The following is a 21,434-nucleotide window of genomic DNA, read 5'->3' as shown; positions in this document are numbered from 1 at the left end:
GTGGAGATATGTCCGCTGGGTTTTGCATCTGTTGTTCTGGCAGAGTCTGGGGCTGCTTTGAGTTGGTGTGTGCTGGTCTGTGGGAAACTTGCTTCTGATAATGAGCTTGGTGAGACTGGGGAATTGTTTGAAAGGCAGAAGACCAGGGGAAAGATTTATTTCAGGATGTGGTCCCCATCATATATGGATCATAACTGTTTGATGATGGTCTGTATGGGTCCTAGTGTGAGGTGGTAGGCAACAACAAACTCAAAACTGCACTACACCTTGAAAAGGCATGCCTGGGAACTTAAATTCATAACTCTATTAGACACCAAAAACCATGGATTTAAACAGATTTTAACACATTCTCGTAATGGTTTTATGGCCCATTACAATAATTAGTAACACAGCACACTGCCTGCTTCCCTTAGTTGCACACTTCAAACCCCTCTATGCATAACGATCTAACTCCCAATCGCTCGCTTCAAGTGACCACTTCCTTCTGCTTAACAATCTGTTCCAATTTGTATTTAGCTCAGACACTTTGCTTCCTTTCCTAGGCTCGAAAAAGAGCTCCGGGTAGCTCAAAAACTTGGCCCTTCCACCAACTGAAGTTGGGCCAATAAAAATATCTCACCCACCTTCTCTCTTTCATATCCTGGAACCAACATGGCTTCAACACTGCAACTCAATGTAATAGACATTTATTCAATTATCTTTTGTGGTGGCCGTTGTAAAATACAAGTCAATATACTTCACATTTCTGGTTGTCTCCTTTTCTGTATTTCTCCTTTGTGGGAGAACAGTCAGAAGTTCTAAGGCATGCAAGAGTTTTGTCTCCAAAGAAATCAGCTATAACATTTCCACAAGGCAAATTGTGGCAGTCTCTTCAATTTTCACTTGTCTCCGTTGCTATATGAGCAAAGTTCGAGTGATACATTTGCCTGAGAATTTGTCAACAATAAAGTCACTTCTATAATACATGAAATATTCAAGAAGATAGAACTGAAAGGAAATTGCTTATGGGTGACCTTTTCATAGAGCGTTGGTGAGCTCAGACTAGGTGATGGTCAATTTGGAGCAAAACCAAAGCATACGGTACAAAGAACCAACATCAGAAGAAAACCTACGAGAGAGGGAAGCAATCTCTTTAAGCTAATTTGCTTCTATGTAACACATTAAAAGTAATCAGTGATGGTGTTTTTTCATTAGAACTGCCAACTACATCATGTTTTTCCACAGATCTCTTGCCAGGAGGGCCAGTGTTCACCCTATATTTCAATCACTTTGGTTCATTGAGTCATAAACTTTTTAACACACTGAATTTCAAAATATGCCCCAGGATTATACATTGTTGAAATAATAGTCTTATGCTCGGTGAGTTGGGGGGAATAAGGTATTCCGCAGGCACAGGGCTCTGATTCCTTTGCTGAATACTCGATTGTGCAACCATTTCTCTCTGGGGTAGTGCTATTACACAACAAATGTTTCTCCTAGAGATATGAATAAGATGCCATATTAGAAAAATGAAAAAACCCTTAATTTACTATTGTTAAAGTTTATGTGTAAGTTGTTCTCAAAAAGCTCTCACCTGTAACCGGGCTGGCACTTCTCCTGTCTTGCCTCAGTTCCTTTGCACTTTTTGACTGTACTGTTCTGGAAAGCAATGGGGACATTCCCCCCTTGGATGACTCATGTATGACTCTATGTATGACTCATCCTATGGTACATAAAGCATTTGCCCAGAGACACTGAGATAAATAGACATTGTGTTTTATTAAAGGGCCTAGTCAGGTGTTATTCACTCTAGTGTTCTCTTCTGGAGTTGGATTTTTGCTAACCCAGCGATCCCAGTGGTACAGCTGGGAAGCAAGACAATAACGTTGGCCTGGATCAGTTGTGCTCATGGCAAATCTCTGCAAAGAGGTCCCCACATTGTCCCATCAAGCAGGCTTGGCTTTGCCACCCTGTGGAACATGGTGTGGAGCGTGCCTTCAATCCCAATGGACCCCAGGAGCTCTGCAGAGGCAATGCTCTGGTCCTCAAGCCCCTCCTCCCGACAGTTATGGGGGACAAGGGAGGTCTCCATGAAAAGTTCAGCAAGGGTGACCAGATAGCAAGTGTGAAAAATCTGCATGGGGGGTGGTGGGTAATAGGCACCCATATAAGAAAAAGTCCCGAATATCAGGACCCTCCATATAAAATTGGGTCACCTGGTTGCCGTAAATTCAGCCCCTGGAGGTTTTATTATTTCAGGGAAGTCTCCACAGCATTGGAGAGGGGATGATGCACACTCACCCCCCACCTGCTGAAACTACCATTGGTCAGCCTCCTTCTCCTTTGGCTTCCACTCCCTTCCTGTGTGGCGCGCTCAGTCACAGAATGCCTTCTGCAAGGTTTGTAGAATGGGGGAATCATGCTATGGTGCCAGCTACCATCACCTGCCTTTTCCAGCAGGTGGGGAGATCTGGGTGTGGAGAGCCCGAGCTGCAACCCTGATCGGGGGGAGGGATAGCTCAGTGGTTTGAGCATTGGTCTGCTAAACCCAGAGTTGTGAGTTCAATCCTTGAGGGGGCCATTTAGATAGCTGGGGCAAAAATTGGGGATTGGTCCTGCTTTGAGCAGGGGGTTGGACAGGATGATCTCCTGAGGTCCCTTCCAACTCTGATATTCTATGATTTGGGGATATGATTCAAGTCTTTGCATGGTAAGTGACTCTAGGCCACCTTGCGATCCATGAAGGAAGAGGGCTTCCAGAACCCTGCTGTTGAATTGGATATGCTCTGAATCTGTTTGCCAATCTTAGGTGAAGGAAACTGGCTATCCTCCCCTTTTCTGTTGGACTTCTCTTGGCTAATCAATGAATGTGTGAGTGGAGTCTAGAATGTGAGGGTCCTTAGGACACTTTCTGAATGACTGGACTTGCTTTCGCTAAACATTCGAGTCAGTGGATATTAATTGGGGCTGTCAGATGGTGAGTTTTTGCCCAGAGATGATAGAGAACTCAAAAAGAACGTCCTACACTTGGGGGAGGAAATGCCATGGGTTCATGATCTGGGGGTTGGTGATCTCATCTGCATAAAGTGACAGCAGATTATTAATTTGTCACATTCTAATTCTTCCTGTACTACTGAGGTGAATGTTTTTGTACTGCAGTGGTGAATGGAACAGGTTATGGGGGTATATTTTATGTGTTCCATCCCCGGGAAAAGAATTAAGAAATTGCTGCCTAGCTTTGTTATTGCTTTTAGGAGTTGCCCACAAGTATGAGTCCAACTGAAGCCCTGTTTCTCACAACAGCAAAGAGAGAGCCCGATTCTATCAAATCAAATGCTTTTTCTAATTCAAAACTGAGAACCCATTAGTCTGAGAGAAAAGGGGTTCCTCTTAGAAATGGAGATGGTGTACAACAGTCCTTTTAAATTAGAAAAAAGTTCAGATGAGCCTTCCTAAAATACAGCTAAATTGGCCTTCATCTTTAAGGGAGGGAAGAATCTTATCTGTGTGCCGGGCCAGAACTTTCACTACAAAACTGGGATTTTACAGAGCTTAAGAAATAAGAGAAGTAAGGATAAGGCCATGTCTACACTACAGAGTTAAGTTAACATAAGTTACATCGACAACGATCATAAACCACTGTAATTACATCACTTGTGCAGGTTCACACAACACTCCTTGTGTCAGCGGAGAGCATCCACAGTTGGTGCTCTAGCACTGACAGAGAGAACAGTGCACCATGGGTATCTACCCTATGGTGCAAATCACCACCTTCACCTACTAGGAGTTCTGGGAATGATTGCAGTGCATCATGTGTGTTAGTGGGCTTTCCCTTCATGCTTTCCCCTGGTTCTTGTCACACAGACAGAAAGCAGAAGAGCAGAAGTCCAAAGTGTAAACAATGCAATGTTTATTGGGGTTAGTTTCCAGCAAGCATGTCCATAATTCTGATGCTGCAGAGCCTTGTTTCCCAGTTGCCCCCTCCCCCAGGAGGCATAATTATACCTGAAATGCAGGCCCACAGTCCCTCCCCTTACAACTTAGGGTCTTGTTCCATTTTGGTCTGGGGTCTTCATCCCACCTCTTTGTCCCCCATGGGAGGAGTAAGGAGTGAGGTTGTGCTCCGTTCAGGGATGGACATTTCTTTTGTCTTTTAGTATTTTTATACCTTCCCACAAAGACCCTTTGCCCCTCCCGACTGGTTGCTTGACTTTGCCTTGCTATAGGGGTTGAGGCAATCTTAAAGTGTGCTCTGAGTAACACTTTCACTGCTCTAATCTGTTCCCATTGTACTAATAAATCCAGCTGACTAGGCAGAAGCAACATCACAGTGTCTTTGTTAGCCTGGGATAGAATTTTGGGTTTGACTTTGTTTACACATTTTGATATAAGAGTATCAAAAAGGACAAAGAGACCTATATACTAACAATGTGGGTGGATCCTATGATGCAGTTTTTTTCCACCCCATAGTTCTCAGGGCTTCAAACTGTACTTTGCGCCATTTTTGAACTGCCCCTGTAAACTTTGCACCTGCCATCTCTGCCTGAAAGCATAGATCCTGTATTGCTCACCAGTCTTGTGATAAACATTATGAACACAACACAGCCGATGCTGCAGTATTTCATGAGCTGTGAATCTGAACAGGAATCCGTGGTACCTGCCCAGCTGTATGCCATGGAAACAATTCAAGATTGATGTTGGCATTCATGGAGCAGCTGCACATGGTGGAGCATCGCTATTGGTCTCAGGAAACAAGCACTGAGTGGTGGGATTGGATTATGATGCAGGTATGGGATGATGCAAAATGGCAGCAGAACTTTTATATGCACAAAACCACCTTCCTTGAACTCTGTACAGTTTGCTCTGATCCTGCGGCGCAAGGACACAAAAATGAGAGCTGTGCTAACAGTGGAAAACCATGTGGCAATTGCTGTGTGGAGGCTGGCAACTCCAGATTGCTACTGGTCAGTCGCAAATCAGTTTGGAGTTGGAAGGCCACCATGTGGGTTGCAGTGATGCAAGTGTGGAGGGCCATTAATCATCTCCTGCTACAAAGGTCTGTGATGCTGGGCAATGTGCAAGAAATAGTGGATGGCTTTGCAGCATGGGATTCCCTAACTGCGATGGGGTGATAAATGGCAGGCATATGCCCATTTTGGCCCCACACCATCTTGTGAGAGAGTACATCAACAGAAAGGGCGACTTCTCTATGGTATTGCAGGTGCTGGTGGATCACCGAGGTAGTTTCACTGATATCAACTTGGGGTGGTCAGGGAAGGTGCATGATGCATGGCTTTCAGGAAATACATGCAGGGATCTTATTTCCAGACCAGAAGATTCCAATGGGGGATGTGGAAATGCCCATAGTGATCCTGGGAGACCCAGCCTACCCCTTACTGCTGTGGGTCATGAAGTCGTACTCTGGAAACCTTGTCAGCAGCAAGGAGTGCTTCAACAACTGGCTCAACAGGGGCAGAATGACCGTAGAATGTGTGTTGGGCAGATTAAAGGGTCGCTGGAGCTACCTCTTTGGCAGGTTAGACCTCAAAAAGGTAAATGTTCCCATGGTCATAGCAGCCTGCTGTGCTGTCTATAACATTTGTGAAGCCAAGGTGGGGGAAAATTTCCCTGGGGATGCAGTGCTACGCTAGATCACCTGGCAGCTGATTTTGAGCAGACAGACACTAGGGCTATTAGAGAAACTCAACAGGGGGCTATTTGAATCAGGAAGGCTTTGAAGCAGCGTTTTGACAATGAGCCCCAGTAATGTGTCTTTCTGTAATGAATTGAGCCAGCCATTGTTTACTTACCACATTGAATGACCCCTGTAATGATTCCTGCCTGAGCATTGATTGTAGTCTGCAAATGTGCTGATTTGCCAATTTGTATGCATTTCTGTTGCAACTGCCCTATGTAGGTCACAAATAAAGAATCACTGTCTTGGTAAGACTAAATTTTTATTAAACAGCAGTACACAGATTAACATTTCTTAGGAGGGACTGACAGTGAGTAGCACTCTCTGAAGTGGGGATCTCACAGCTGTAAGTCCAGCTGTTGTTATGGAAAATGGCCCCAGAGGTGGAGTACAAGGAGCACTGCAATGGGTCTGGAATGTGTTTGGGGAAGGCAAGGAAGGCAAAGCAGCATGGGCTGCAGGGGGAGTCGAGCACGCATGTGTTCTGCCAGCAGTGCAATCAGGGACCTCAGCATCTCTGTTTGATCCTCCATGAGCTTTATAATCTGGTTCTGATCCTCTATGATGAGCTCCTGGCCCGGTCTCCTCTCCTAGCTATCCATTTCTAGTTTTTCACTTATTGTCTCTCTCCGAGTTCTGTGCTCACTATTGGCCTAATCTGACAATTGCAGCACTTTGCGAAATGTGCCCTCCTGACTTCTCCTCGTTCATCTCCTTATCTGACGGAGGTACTCTGCTGGTTTGCTGGAGCTGGTCCTCAGGGGAACATCTGCAGAAGTAAAAGAAACAATTGACAGAGTCAGTATTGTGGGTGCACTCACAGGTTTGAATCATAACAGTTACATACACTTCTTTCTCACTTTCCCTTGGCAAGCATGCAGAATGGCCAGAGCACTAAAAATGGTGAGTTTGGACTGGGGGGCAGAAGAGCTGTGCAAGATGGGACAAAGGGTCTGGGTGATTTCAGAAGGGGATCAGTACAAGCGCCTAGAGACACTATTCTGAATACTGGTACCGTTTTCCACAGGCGGGGGTGATCTAAGCTAATATCTCACTCCTCTGGGTAATCGAGGATGCAAGGGTGCATCTCCTGCGTGTTTCAGACCCGGTCCATATGCTACTTCGGTTCTTCCAGAAGTAATTGCCAATTGGGGCGGCAAAGTTTCCTACCATGGGGGAAGAAACAAAGCAGCTCTGCCAAGGAACCTTGAGCAGAGGCTTGCAGAATATCTGCAGAAAAGTTTCCTACAGATCTCTATGGAGGATTCCCAGGAGATCTTGGTGTGCATGAACAAACTTTTCTGCAGGGCCCCCCACTGCACAGGTGCACAATCCCTTCTCCCACATACACCATGTAACAAACTAAAGGACACCTCATGTAACAGTTACCTCATGTAACCGTGCAGGATTAAAGCAAAATGAGTACTAATCAGCACTCCCATCTTCTGCTTCAGGCACGCCAGAGCTGGAATGCTGGGACTGGATAGACCCCTCTGAAGTCAAGGTCCTGGCTCAGCATGCCACCCAACCCAGAATGTCACCTATCTCACATCCTCCTTCAACTCGACCTCTTCATCCACCACTTCATCTTTGGGGTTGACTCTGCTGGCCACTGCCTCCAGCCCCTGTGAAGTATCCACAGGACTCTCCAGGTGGAGGTGGGGTCGCTGCCGAGGATGGCATGAAGCTCCTTGTCGAAGCAGCATGTTTTTGGTGCCTCACCAGAGCGACAGTTGGCCTCCCTTGCTTTCTGGTAGGCCTGCTTCAGCTCCTTGATCTTATCATGGCACTGCTGCCTGACCCTTTTGTGCTCCTTCTCATTGATGCCATGAGCAATCTGCTTGTAGATGTGAAAGTTCCTACAGCTGGATTGGAACTGCAACTGCACAACCTCCTCTCTCCACAGACCCAACAGATCCAAGAACTCCGGTGTACTCCAGGTGGGAGCGCATTTGCTGCAGAAAGCTCACATAGCAAACAGGAAGTGGAATTTCAAAAATTCCCAGGGCTTTAAAGAGGAAGGGGTGCATGCCTGTGTACCTGGCTGCAGGGAAGTAGAGTAGAAACTGCTTACCAGAGTGGTCATGATAGGCATTGTGGGAAACCTCCTGGAGGCCATGTATGGCAACATAAGCAAGAGCAGCATCTACACTGACAATGCATCACTCTAACTTTGATGCCAAAAGCTCTATGCTGCTCATCGAGGTGGTTTTATTATGTTGGTGGTGTAGCATGGGAGTTAAACCAGCAGGAGGAGCATTTTTGTGTGTACATCACCATTGTTTCATCAGCCAAACCTGACTTTTGTCCACAAAACTGTGTAGCATAGACAAGGCCTTATTGTGAGGAATGAGGCAATGCTTTAGCCGATAGGTGGTGTTTAAAGTGTATGGAATTTTCATTAACCATCTCTGTTACAAATCAAATGAACTCATTGGAGGAAGGCTGGTGAGTTGAGAGAGGGAAATTGCATGTGTACATGGAAGGATGTAAGAAGCCCCGTTAATGGCTTGAGGACTTTCACCTGCAGTTTAATTGACATCGAGCTGACCAAGCAGTTCCTCTTCCAAGGTCTCTAATGGACATTTCTGGAGAGAGACTTCTGTGCTTGAGCATTATTGTGGGTTTCAGACTTATATGCATTTGAAGATTGTTCTGAAAAAGGCTTGGTTGATATAAAGTGGGTTGAATGCAAAGAACCTATCCTCTAACCATAGAGTAGCTAAATTTTCTATTTTTATCCCACTACACACAGCCTCTTCGCCCTGCTCTAATGAGGAGCAGTTCCATGCCTTTAGAGTCTAATTAATTTAGCTGGCTTGAGTCAGTGTTGTAGGTAGCGAGATGCAGCGTATTTGCAATTTATTCTGCAGTAATTTGCCCCTACTTAGCCTATGTTCTTTTGTTTCCCCATGGGAAAAGCGGGTGTCCCTGGATAAAGCTGCCTGCAGGGGAAGAGCTGGGCTGATATAGTGAGATCAAATAACTTGATCATTTTATTTAGGATTTCATGTTCAAACTATGCTTTTTAGAAAAGATGCGGGTTACAGTGCCATTGCTGGGTATAAAAGGAGATAGTGAATGGTGAATGCTAAGAAGGCTCAGTCAGGACACGCTCTTGTAGCCATTCTCACTGAAGTCAAGGGGAGTTTATTATCCAAACTTTGCTCCCCACTTTCCCCCATTTTTCTTTAATAGAAACATTACATATGAACTGACATTTTTGCAGAGTTGACATTTGTACAATTCATTTTCATGAGTCATTTAAAAATACACCAGAAACAGGATTAGATGGCTCAGGGAATTGGGTAATCAGATACAGCACCTTTCACTGCTCAGCCCCCACTTCAGGCATATCCTGCGGCTGCACAATAACCCAACGTCTTTGCCATCTCGTTGGTTTTCCAGTGGCTTACTGGAAACACAAATACAAGTCCAGTCTATTCTCAAGCAAATAATGAACAAGAAGATCTGCACTAACTGGTGCTCTCTTTTGCACCCAGACAAGAAGCAAGGATTGAAAACCCTCTCACCCCGAGAGTTGACCTCTGCACGTCAAAGCTAAGACAAAGGGGTAGGATAGTGCGGGGAAGGTGACTTAGTTTGTGTTTACGCTGCACTGGAACTACCAAGAGGACTTTGGTCTCTGGGGCTGTTAAACCAGAACTTTTTAACAAACATTCAATTCATTTTAAAATTGGCAGGTGCAAATCTGTTTGTATTTTTGGTTTACAATCCCAACAAAGAAAAACCCCTCATTTTTGGCCAACTATCTTGATCAAAACCATTTGAACCTGCGTGGGCATTTTAAGGGCATCTCCAAATTCTCTTTCCGCCATTATTCTCACTACTTACAATGGCCAACGTCATGGACTGCGGCTGTTCACACAACACTATGACTGTTTAGTGGACGATGCCAGGAGCAGCTTCCAGGATACTTCTGTTCCCCTGTGCTGAAGAAGAGGCCTCCAGATTTCAGTTGTATTTTGGTCTGGTTATGAACTAGCAGTTATGAATTAGAGGAAAAGTAGCAAACAAAGGGAAGGGTGCATGCTTTACTTTTAAAGGAGCACAGTCAATCTACAGAGAGCAAAACAGTCTGGGTTTTATAAAACAAAACAGGAAAAGGATTGACAGCAATCTACTGTGAAGGATAAACCAGAAAACAACATGCCAGATCCTCAGCTGATATGAATATGAATAACTCCCTTTGTATTAGCTGAAATACCAGCCAAGTTTCAGGTCCCTCTGCTGGCAGTCTTCAGGGACAGCCCCGGGAAGTGTTTGTGACCTCTTCGATGAGAGGACCACTGAAACTGGTGCTCAGACTGAAAAATGTCCAAATGTGAGTCGTATTGCTTTCATGATGGCAGCTGACATACGGTACCTAAACATTAATGATGGGGGAACTGCAAAAGGTTCAGATGGGCTTGAAATAATGTTTCTGGAAACAGGGTTGGAAATCTTGCACAGCAGGTTCTCTCCAAATACAGCCATGCCAAAATATGGAGAGAAAAATCCTCTCTGGTGATATGTCACTACTTTGACTTCTAGATGAAACCAGAAAGGGGAGACGTATGTGAACATTTTGTTCTTAACATTATCAGAACTGTTCTGAACCTCAAAAGATACCAGGTGCAACTTCTTATTGTTCTCCAATCCTTAATTAATGCTGATGCTTGCTAGCTGGAAATGTCTTTTATTGAAAAAGCATAAAAGGCTTCAACCTCACAGTCAATCCATGCTCAGAACTATTACTTGATTTCCAAGTGGACTCCCACTCAGGCACTCCCATAGGACTAGCATATTACAAACAAGTGAAATCACTTACAAATAGATAGTTGGAAGTACCCATGGAAAATCCCTGTCCCCGAACGTCATGTAGTATTATGAAAAGAACAAGGAGTCTGGTGGCACCTTAAAGACTAACAGATTTATTTGGGCATAAGCGTTCGTGGGTAAAAAAACCCACTTCTTCAGATGCATGGAGTGAAAATTACAGATGCAGGCATTATCAAGTGTTTTTTACCCACGAACGTTATGCCCAAATAAATCTGTTAGATTTTAAGGTGCCCCCGGATTCCTTGTTGTTTTTGTGGATACAGACTAACACGGCTACCCCTTGATACTTGACACCATGTAGTATTATGGATTCAGACAGTGACAGATTACGACACAAGAAAGCGACTCTTGGTTACACCCTTTTTGTGAATAAGTGCACATAGCGCAACAAATACGCATACCACTTAGCATACCTTACCTGGAAAGAGGCTTTATTGAACATAGCTGTAAAATTATCTCTTCAGTTGAATTACTGAATTTGCACAAACATTTTTCTACAGAATAAAAAAAAATCAAGCCTTGTAATTGTTTTACTGCATCTTGTTGTGCTTTTTATATTAATATTTGCAAATGTTATATTTTGTCATTGTTGTTTTTAATATTTGTATCCCAATTACTTGCATATCAGGTTTTTAACCCTAGGGTGTTGAACATATAATAAAATCATCATCATCTTGAGACAAAAGTCTTTTTGAAATGAAATTAAAAGCTGAGATAATTTAAGGGAAAAGGTCTTCAAATTTTCATAACCCACTGTATAAGGGAAATTTACAATGCATTGGAAAACTGGCCGGTTAAAGGTATGGTAGGTACTCAGGTAGCTCAAATTCATTTTTACAGGTTGTTGTTTTTTGTTGTTTTTTTTTTTTTTGTAAAAGTGTCTTTTTTAATTATGCTAAAATAATATTTCACAATCTGCACAGAGTCTGACTAACGGGCAGAGGCATTATACCATCCGTGTTTTGAATAAAGCCAGATTTGCAGGCCCCCTGTGCGTTGGCGGCCCCCTTTTTGTGTTATTTTGTATGCACTGCAATCGCACACACACACCGTCTCGTCTCTCTAAAGCTCGGGCCAATTTCTTTTCAAATGGAGGTTAGAGTAAGAAAATCCCTTTTGTATTTTACCACCTGCTGCACTAAGTACATCTTAACAACCTTTTTCTCTGGTTGACCCACTTGATCATCTGGAAAAAAAAGTGCTGCTCCCATCTCCAGGACCAATGGAAGCTATTTTCTAATGGATAATAAGCTGAAAGGCCATGGCTGTCTGGAGTATCTCGTCTGAAAGGGTCTTATGCAGCAACTTCGGTTCATCCTTCTCCAGAAGCAGCTTTGTTTCCTTGCCTGCTTTTTGCACTTAGGCTCTGTGGTTTGTTTAGAAAATAGTTTGCACAAACCATGTTTTAGCAGTGCAAGCTTCTGTGTTGATTTTGTTTGTTTTTAATCAGGCTTGTTTCATTGAAGGCACTTGGTTTCCATGGCAATTTATAAAAGACGGTGGTTTGGTTTCTTCACTTCATTAGAACAGATGACTTAGTTGGGGAGGAAGGGTGTTGAAGTGGCTGCAAGCAAACTTGTATAAGCCCGTGTCATATGTAATCCCAGGTTACACACCCTGGATAATAATGCATGCAAAAGGAGACAGCACACAGTTATCTAGCATAGCCATGAAAAAATGAAACATAAATGTCTTAAACATCTTTGATCGAAGGTTATTCTCTAGGGGAGGTGACACCCAAAGGTGAAAGGGCCTACATTTATTGAATTCTATACTAAAAACCTTCTTGAAGGGAAAATAAACGCCAGCTCTTCATATACCCTGTTTACAGTGAGGTGTTGTCTCTCTCGCTCGCTCGCGCTCTTTTTTTGGCAGGCCATTAGGTTTCCATGGTAACAAGCAAACTATTCATTTGAAACAAAACCAGCCATGACTTTGTGCTTTGACAAGGATTTCTATAGGTCTTTTCTTCAGAGTTCAACCAGATGACGCCGTATTTCTTCTAGACCTCAAAAGCACCTGAAGGTCTCTTTTGTGCCAGATCGCTTTTCACACGTGGTTCAGAGTCAGTTACGCTTCCATGATGCCTTTTATCCCCCGTGCTTTTTTTTTTTTAAATTTTTATTTATTTATTTATTTTAATGTTTTGAGTCAGTCAGTGGAGGAATCTTTGGTAGTTTGTTTTTAAATGTCCATTGTACAAAGACTCTTTCTTCATGCCCATGCCTGGTGAATCTTTCATAGCCTCTGCCAGGATAAGGTCACCTTTGATGACTTAAGACAGACACGAGGAGGATCACTGGAAAAAGCCATATATGTGCTAATGTCCCAACAGCACCTGCTCGTAAATCTACAAAGAGTGGGGGGAGAAAAAAAAGTGGAATTAACAATCAGACAATCAAGAGTTTACCACATAAGGGTAAATGGTACACGGACACAGCACAGATTGAAAGATCCCATATGGAAATGCAGAGGCTGGGGGACAGGATAACTCAGGAGTGCCGGCACAACCCCTCTGCCCCCCCCCACTTTTAAAAGTGCAAGGGCCATGCCTGCCTGCTTTTTAACATGGGCATAGTTTAGGGGGCAGGGGACCGCGTTGCCTCGGGCAGATGCAGAATGGCGCTGGGGGGACCCCGCGCTTCACAATGTGGGAGGAAAGCAGCTCCCCCGCTGCAAAATCTAACCCCTGCTGGTGGTGCCAGCCTCTTCCTAGTGCTTTCCAAAAGACCCGGTCCCTCTCAGGAGCCCTGCCCCGCTCCACCTCTTCCCCCCAAGGCCACGCCCCTTGGCCAGGCTGGAAGTCGGAACTGGGTTGTGGTAAGAGCCACCAGGGAAGCCTGGGCTACTGTGGGGAGCCCTTAACCATTCACCTGCCCTGGGTGGTGTGCCCCAGGGGGACAGGGTCATGGGATGGAGGCTGCTCTTGGGAACCCTGGCCTGCTGCCCAGGGCAGGTGGCAGGTCCAGAACTCCCCACAGTGCCCCGTGACTCTTACCGTGGCCCAGCTCCGACTTCCAGCCTGGCCAGGGGGCAGGGCCTCGGGAAGAAGAGGAGGAGCAGGGGGCAGGGCCACGGAGAGGGACAGAGCCTCGTGGGCTCTCCACTTCCACCGAAGTTTCCGCGCTGTTGGGATAACTGGATGATATTTATTGATAAAAAAGGGGACCAAGGTCAATCCTGGGCACTGAATAAGGCACAGGTCCTTTGAGAAAAATAGTAAGTGATCATATGATTAAAGACTGTATCATAAAAACCTATGCACAAAGTATGTGGCTGGGGGTGTCTGAATTAAGGTTTCACAGGCAACCTACATTTGGAAATTTCCTAACTTTTGAGTGTTTGGCTTTGCAAACTTAAAATTCTTTTAGCATAGTTGTGAGCCTGTAATATCTAACTCTAGAATCATAGAATATCAGGGTTGGAAGGGACCTCAGGAGGTCATCAGTCCAACCCCCTGCTCAAAGCAGCGCCAATCCCCAATTTTTGCCCCCGATCCCTAAATGGCCTCCTCAAGGATTGAACTCACAATCCTGGGTTTAGCAGGCCAATGCTATCCCTCCCATCTATCTATCTATCTCCTTCCCTCCCTTTATTCAGTCAGATTTATAAGTAGGGTAATGGAGATTTTTATGTATAATAATAATAAAACAAATAAATATATACACACACACACATATATAATGTTTATTCATTGTAAGAGAAAAGGAGATCTATACGCTTTTAAAATTAAGTATGTTATTAATATCCAAATGTCTGTTGTCTAGGGGACAGATTCTGATATCCTGACTTCAGTACAGTCGTACCTTACTCCACAAACAATTCCACTGACTTCAAATGGAGATCTATAGAGTAAGGCATGGAACGATGGCACGGTGGCTATCAGAATCTGGCTCTATATGTGGAGAACTAGTATTCCTTTAATACAGACCAGTGCCATTATATACATGCTCTCTAGCTATACACCAGAGTGCAATCTCATGATCCTGGCCTGCCTGACTCCCATTTGATTTTCTTTCTCTTTGCTGCCATTACATTTTTTTAAAAAAATGTCATACATTTTCATATTTGAATAGAGATATTTTGGCTCCAGATTTTGGTTCCAAGGAAATATTTAAAAATCTCCATCTTAACTGGGAAATATTTTGTTTTGTTTTCTGCACCTCATGGTCTGGTTTAGAACACAGCTCGCATTTACAGTGATGGGGAGCGGTATAAGTATCTAGACAGCTCATCACACTGTCTGGAGGACCCACTTACTGTTGGCTGGCTGGTCTGCTTTCATACACTCTCCTTCCACAATTGATACATCATCAATAGCAATATCACCTTCTATGCCAGGACCTCGGATCCCTTCAAAAATGAGCTGCAAAAAATAAATACAATACAATTAGCAATACAGGGAATTCATGACAAATAGAAAATATTCAGCTCTATTCACAGACACAAATTAATGTGGTTAAATTAAAGAGCTGTAGTTCATTACTCTCGATGTGCCTTCAATAATGTACATAAACCTGTTGTGCTTGCAGGTCAGCATCCCAGTACAGGAGAAATCATTAGTGCAGAGTCTGGGCATATGTTAACTGTAACTTGCTTTGTTTACAAGTATATCCCAGGCTTGGAACAGCATGCAGGGCTATTCTGTCTCCTAGGAGCCTCAGCCCAACACCAGTGACTAGTTCCAGGGAGCAACTCTATCCTCCTCCACAAAGCAAAACATCACAACAACCACCAATGGCAGCACAACATGTCATTCCAAGACTGGACATTTGCTTGTCTTCTGCATAGCACCCGCATCCCTCAATGGGCGGCACTATAGAAATAAAGGTATGATGGTAGTCTGACACCATATAGTATAGGTATGATGGTAGTCTGGCACCATACAGTGAAGGTATGATGGTAGTCTGACACCATACAGTATAGGTATGATGGTAGTCTGGCACCATACAGTGAAGGTATGATGGTAGTCTGGCACCATACAGTATAGGTATGATGGTAGTCTGGCACCATACAGTGAAGGTATGATGGTAGTCTGGCACCATACAGTGAAGGTATGATGGTAGTCTGACACCATACAGTATAGGTATGATGGTAGTCTGGCACCATACAGTGAAGGTATGATGGTAGTCTGGCACCATACAGTGTAGGTATGATGGTAGTCTGGCACCATACAGTGAAGGTATGATGGTAGTCTGGCACCATACAGTATAGGTATGATGGTAGTCTGGCACCATACAGTGAAGGTATGATGGTAGTCTGGCACCATACAGTATAGGTATGATGGTAGTCTGGCACCATACAGTGAAGGTATGATGGTAGTCTGGCACCATACAGTATAGGTATGATGGTAGTCTGGCACCATACAGTGAAGGTATGATGGTAGTCTGGCACCATACAGTATAGGTATGATGGTAGTCTGGCACCATACAGTGAAGGTATGATGGTAGTCTGGCACCATACAGTATAGGTATGATGGTAGTCTGGCACCATACAGTATAGGTATGATGGTAGTCTGGCACCATACAGTGAAGGTATGATGGTAGTCTGGCACCATACAGTATAGGTATGATGGTAGTCTGGCACCATACAGTGAAGGCATCTCAGATAATGTGCCATGAAAAAAGGGAGGCGTCAGCTAGCTATACAACTGGCTTAAACATGAGTTTGCCCTCTGCTGGAAGTCTCTTGGCATTACAACTTATTATTGCACGTGACCGTGTTCCGGGGAAGACATGAGGGTGCGTCAATTAGACAGAGTCCAAAGAAACTCCTGAGTGAGATGAGATCAGTGGTTCTCCACTTTTCCCAAACCCATTCCATCGATCACATTTCCATACTGCGACACCCAACTCATCTAGCTGGGATCACGCCGGGATCCCCTTGCTACTCAGCAATCTGGAAAGGACAGCGTGGTCATAATCCCCTCGCACCTGTTTGCAACCTGCCTCTGGTGGTCATTACCCCCAGTCTGAGAGAAACTTTGGAACAGGCTCGTGTTGTATTTAGACTTTCCTTTTGAGAGGTTCCAGAGAGTGACATGGACACTCATTCACCCACTCTCTCTTTCATTTGGGGTTCTGCCAGAGCCTATTTGGATGATGACTAGCCCACTAAGACAAGCCTGAGCAAATATTCATTGCAAGTCACTGGAGGACATGACTGAGATTAAGTCAGCACCACCGCTTATTGGGGCATATGTCCATCATGTTTATTCCCAAGTTCATACATGAGAGGGGCCTGGTCTCTCAGGAAGCACTGGGTGCCAACAGCACTTCCCGTTATTGCTTTGGTGAAGGAAATGAGCAGATCCTAGCTCAACAATGAATAGTGAGAAGCTATTCCCATCCTTGTGATGGTTAGCAGTTCTCCAGTGTAGATGTTACCCCTTGTTTTCAGGGCACCTTGAGAAAAAAAATCAGACTTGGTCCAGTGTGTTCTCAGAATACGAGAATGGTAATTGCCAACCAAGGACAGTATGTGGTTGAGGAAAAAGAGAGCAACATTGTGAGACAGTTAGAGGCAGAAATCTGTATTACTTCAGCTGGAGAGGAAAATTATCCCAGTTTGGAGATGTCTGGCCTGTAGCAAGGTAGTTACTAATATTTGCCATAATGCCAGTTATTAATGATGGATTACTACAGTACTGTAGAAACATGAGAAAATGTATCCAATAGCAAACTTCAAAGTCTTTCTGTAAAGGTGAAGGGAATTATGCAACCCCTATTTTGCAAGGAATCAAATTCACACAGCTATCCTTTTGAAATGCTTTCAGTTAACAGAGATGACAAGTTTTAAACTTTCATCTACTAAAATATATGCATGAAATTCAAAGCACATCATATGGAAACACTGTGGCACTGATACAGAAATTAACTCTTGGGGGTAGAGTCAATTGGAAGACATTTAATTCTATTTGGAGTAATACATTACATTTAGTAATAATCTAGTTACAGGACTTATTATAGAGAACACTTAGCTGGATTCTGCTGCCACTGATTTCACAGCAGTTTTACCAGTGATTTAATGGGGCACAGGATTGAGCCTATCAAAGTTCTTTTGACAGGTTCCATCTTCTCTTTGCTCATTAATACAGTTCAGTCGGTGTTGTTCAATTACAATGAGTAGCTTTCATTACAAATGTTCAGCAAGTCCTCAATACCCAGTGAAGCAGTGCACTGCTTCTTGCAAGAGGTGCTCAGCACTGCGCATGGATGGGCATAACCATATAAATAACATTCAAGCACTATGATGTGCCAGAATACCAGATCGCAAGACATTATACTGTGTAGAGGCAGATTTTACTTTCTTTATTCGACTTGATAGCGTTACTCATGCTGTCAGCAGTAAACACATGTCCTACATTTATTAAGCCAAATTCACCCTCTAGGCCAGTGATACTCAAAGTGGTGGTCCGCGGACCGGTTCTGGTCCACGAGCCATCGGCTGCGGGTCTGCACGCATATTGGGAAAAAAATTGCCAGTCCCCCACATCAGAGAGCTTGACAAGCACTGCTCTAGGCTGTTGACACTACGGCGGTAGAGTGGCCGGGCTTGGGGATGTATTTAAAAGCTGACTGGCGTGCCTTAAGTCACACTGCAAGTTCTGTGCTCGCAATGCTAAATAAACTGGAAAGCAGCACATTTGTAGGGGATGACTCCATCGTTATTTTACTGAAGTGTGATATTGTAGATTAATTACTGTAACAAGGCAGGCATTAGTGTAACCAGGAACAGTAATTGGGAGAATAGAAAGGTTTTCCATTTTTAGTCCACTGTCTGAAAACAGTGTTTCCAGTAATTACTCTCTCATCACATTTCCCCCAGTCTAACGCTTATAATGGAAAGTATTCAGCTTGAAAGGAAAATATCTTTCTCCTCTTTTCTCAAAGTGCTGCTCACCTCCCTCTCTTGGCAGGCTGTACAGAACCTATCAACTGGATTTAAAATCAAATCTCTCCTGGTTAGGACAAGCACTGCTTCAAGACACCAAGAACTCTATAAACAAACATGCAATCAGTTGCATTTAATTAAAATCTGCTTTTGGCAAGAAGCTGCACAGGTTTCAAAGATGGTTCCCTGTTAGCCAGGTTGGCCACTGGCTCAAAACAAATCACAGCAGAAGAGTATTGGCAAGGCATGAAGCACAGTCTCGCTTGCAGCTCGTAGTTACTTGCAGGATGTGCCAGATGATCACAATCCCCTACCAGTCTCTAGCAAAAGCTATTATCTGTCCCCATGTAATTTTACACAGCTATTGTTAGAAATGCTGCATTTAAGCAGAAGAATAGCAGGGCTTACAAATATACTGAAGGCCACTTTACTCTCTTGACAAGTAAAATGGAAACTATGTCTTATATCTTCCCATCGATCCAGGGAGTCTCAAAGGGAATTTCGCTTTTAGTTGCTTTTTCCAATAGATGTCAGGCTGGGCGTACTTCCCTGGAGAGACTCCTGAATAGAAGTAGAAACCAACCCACTCAAAATCCCAAGTCCAAACGCCCCCAAACTTGGCAAAGATTTCAACCTGGATCTAAATGTTCATGTTCAGACCATCCATGATTGGAAGGAATGATGCAGTGGGGCTCATCTTTTATCCTGAGGGCTAGTCTACACTGGCAACATTAAAGTACTGCCGTGGCAGTGCTTTAACGTGGCTTGTGTAGTCACAGCAGAGTGCTGGGAGAGAGCTCTCCCAGCACTCTAAAAAACCACCTCCACGAGGGGCGCAGCTCCCAGTGCTGGGGCACTGCCTACACGGGCGCTTTACAGCCCTGAAACTTGCCACACTCAGGGGGGTGCTTTTTCACACCCCTGAGCGAGAAAGTTGCAGCGCTGTAAAGTGCCAGTGTAGACAAGACCTAAGTCTTCTTGGCCTTCTTTTATTCCTAAGGCCCAAGTAACTATTGTAGCCAGCTTTGGAGTTTGTTGCCAACATTTCATTTGGGTCTAAGATGATGATGTTCTCAGCCTGTTTCTAGTAGCTGAAAGTCAAAATAATGAAAAAAGCTACCATTACTGGCATCCTTGTCAGGGGGCTAAGTACAGAGGACATGGACTGATGGGAATGAAAACTAAGCCACATCCATAACCCTAGAGATGGCCCATCCATGACATGACATGCAGCTTAAGTGCTTGCATTGGGCAACCTCTGTGCTGTATCTGTTCTGTGGAGAAACAAAGCATTTAATTCCCCAGGGCAGTCTGTCCATCTTTCACAGTCTGTCAGTCTAAAACTCACTTTATTTGTGTGTGCGTGATGCTATTTGTTTATTTATTGACAGATCCATCCTTTAGTTTAAATTATCCATTTGTTTCTGAAGAATTAAATGAATCATGCTCATTATTCTGGACTATATCACAACAGAGGTTTATAAGCCTAATTAGATGTTGGAAGGATGAAATCTTGCCTCGCTTTGGATAACTTCCAAAGAAGTAAATTAGGGAGATAAGGTGAGTGAGGTAATATCTTTTATTGGACTAACTCCTGTTGGTGAGAACATAAGAACTGTCAAAATGGGTCAGACCAAAGGTTCATGTAGCCAGTCTTCTGTCTTCTGACAGTGGTGAATGCCAGGTGCCCTAGAGGGAATGAACAGAACAGGGAATCATCAAGTGATCCATCCCCTGTCGCCCATTCCCAGCTTCTGGCAAACAGAGGTTAGGGAGACCATCCCTGCCCATCCTGGCTAATAGCCTTTGATGGACCTATCCTTCATGAATTTATTTAGTTCTTTTTTGAACCCTGTTATAGTCTTGGCCTTTATAACATCCTCTCGCAAGGAGTTCCACAGGTTGACTGTGTGTTGTGTGAAAGACAAGAGAGACTAGCTTTGGAACTATATAGAGTGCTTCAAGTCACCTAAAGAAGAGCTCTGTGTAAGCTCAAAAGCTTGACTCCCTCACCAACTGAAGTTGGCCCAATAAAAGATATCACCTCGCCCACCTTGTCTCTCTAATGTCCTAGGACCAACACAACTACAACAACACTACATAAAGCTAGTTGGCACAGGTTGCCCAGGTGCAAAACAAAGTCACATTAAAACAGATGCAACCACTAACTGAGCATTTAAACTTTGTAGATTGCAGTTTGGAGGTAGATGGGGGTCAAAAACTGAAAATGTTCACTGTTTAGGTTTTCCAACTAAACATTTCAAGAAAAGCAAGCACTCTCTGTGAAAATTTTCATTTAGTGGAAAACGTTTCTCTCGAAAAAAGTTGAGACGGAAAAATGTTGACCAGACATAAATATGACATTTCTTTTACTTGTCTTCCTGGGCCTAGGTTTTTTCACATAACAAATACAAAAACGCTGTAAAAAATAAATCAACCAACAAAATGAGATAACTCAAGAACAAACAAAAAACTCTACACAGAGTTGTAATCTAAAAAGAGAGAAGAGTCAGATACCCAGTGAAACCCACTAGGAATGTTGCTAGTGCTATTGATTTTACATGAAAGGCATTCACATATGGTGGTGGTGGCAATATAAAACTCTATGACAGACATGAAGACAGTAACTGCTGGTTTTTGAGATATGAGTCCCTATGGGTGCTCCACTTCAGCTGCGCATGTGCCTGTCAAGCCCTTGATTAGAGAGTTTCCATTAGCAGTTTGGCCTGTGCATATTCCCTCTACCGCCTCATGCCAGACACCAAGGCTGCATAGGCATGCTTGGGCAAAGCACCTTCAATTCCTTCTCTGCCTCCTTCATATCCCATAGAGAACAGTCTGAAGCAGAGGGGAAGGAGGGCGGGCAGTGGAGCACCATAGGAGGACACCTCTTGAAGAAGCCCAGGTACTTCACAAGGTCGGTAACTTCCTTTTTCTTCTTTTTTGAGTAGTCCCCCTGTGGGTGCTGCACTTCAGGTGACTTCGGAATTGAGTTTAGAACTGAAGATAGTACTTAAGTACCAAA

The 21,434-nt window shown here is 43.9% G+C and overlaps 1 protein-coding gene across 3 annotated transcripts in view; it reads right to left on the bottom strand.

The window, feature by feature from the left end:
• Window positions 1-10,926: 10,926 nt before the first annotated feature.
• Window positions 10,927-21,434, bottom strand: part of MDGA2 (MAM domain containing glycosylphosphatidylinositol anchor 2) — a 660,176-nt gene continuing 649,668 nt past the window's right edge. For all 3 annotated transcript variants that reach the window (XM_038407346.2, XM_038407347.2, XM_043516491.1), the window contains 2 exons: window positions 14,777-14,882; window positions 10,927-12,866 (listed from right to left, as the gene is read on the bottom strand). In XM_038407346.2, the coding sequence (XP_038263274.1) occupies window positions 12,778-12,866; window positions 14,777-14,882 (195 nt within the window). In that variant the 3' untranslated portion in view covers window positions 10,927-12,777. The remainder of the gene's footprint in view (window positions 12,867-14,776; window positions 14,883-21,434) is intronic.

This window comes from Dermochelys coriacea, chromosome 6, assembly GCF_009764565.3.
Source record: "Dermochelys coriacea isolate rDerCor1 chromosome 6, rDerCor1.pri.v4, whole genome shotgun sequence".
NCBI lineage: Eukaryota > Metazoa > Chordata > Testudines > Dermochelyidae > Dermochelys > Dermochelys coriacea.
The sequence above is the reverse complement of the archived record's forward strand: the minus strand, read 5'-3'. Positions and strand labels throughout refer to the sequence as shown.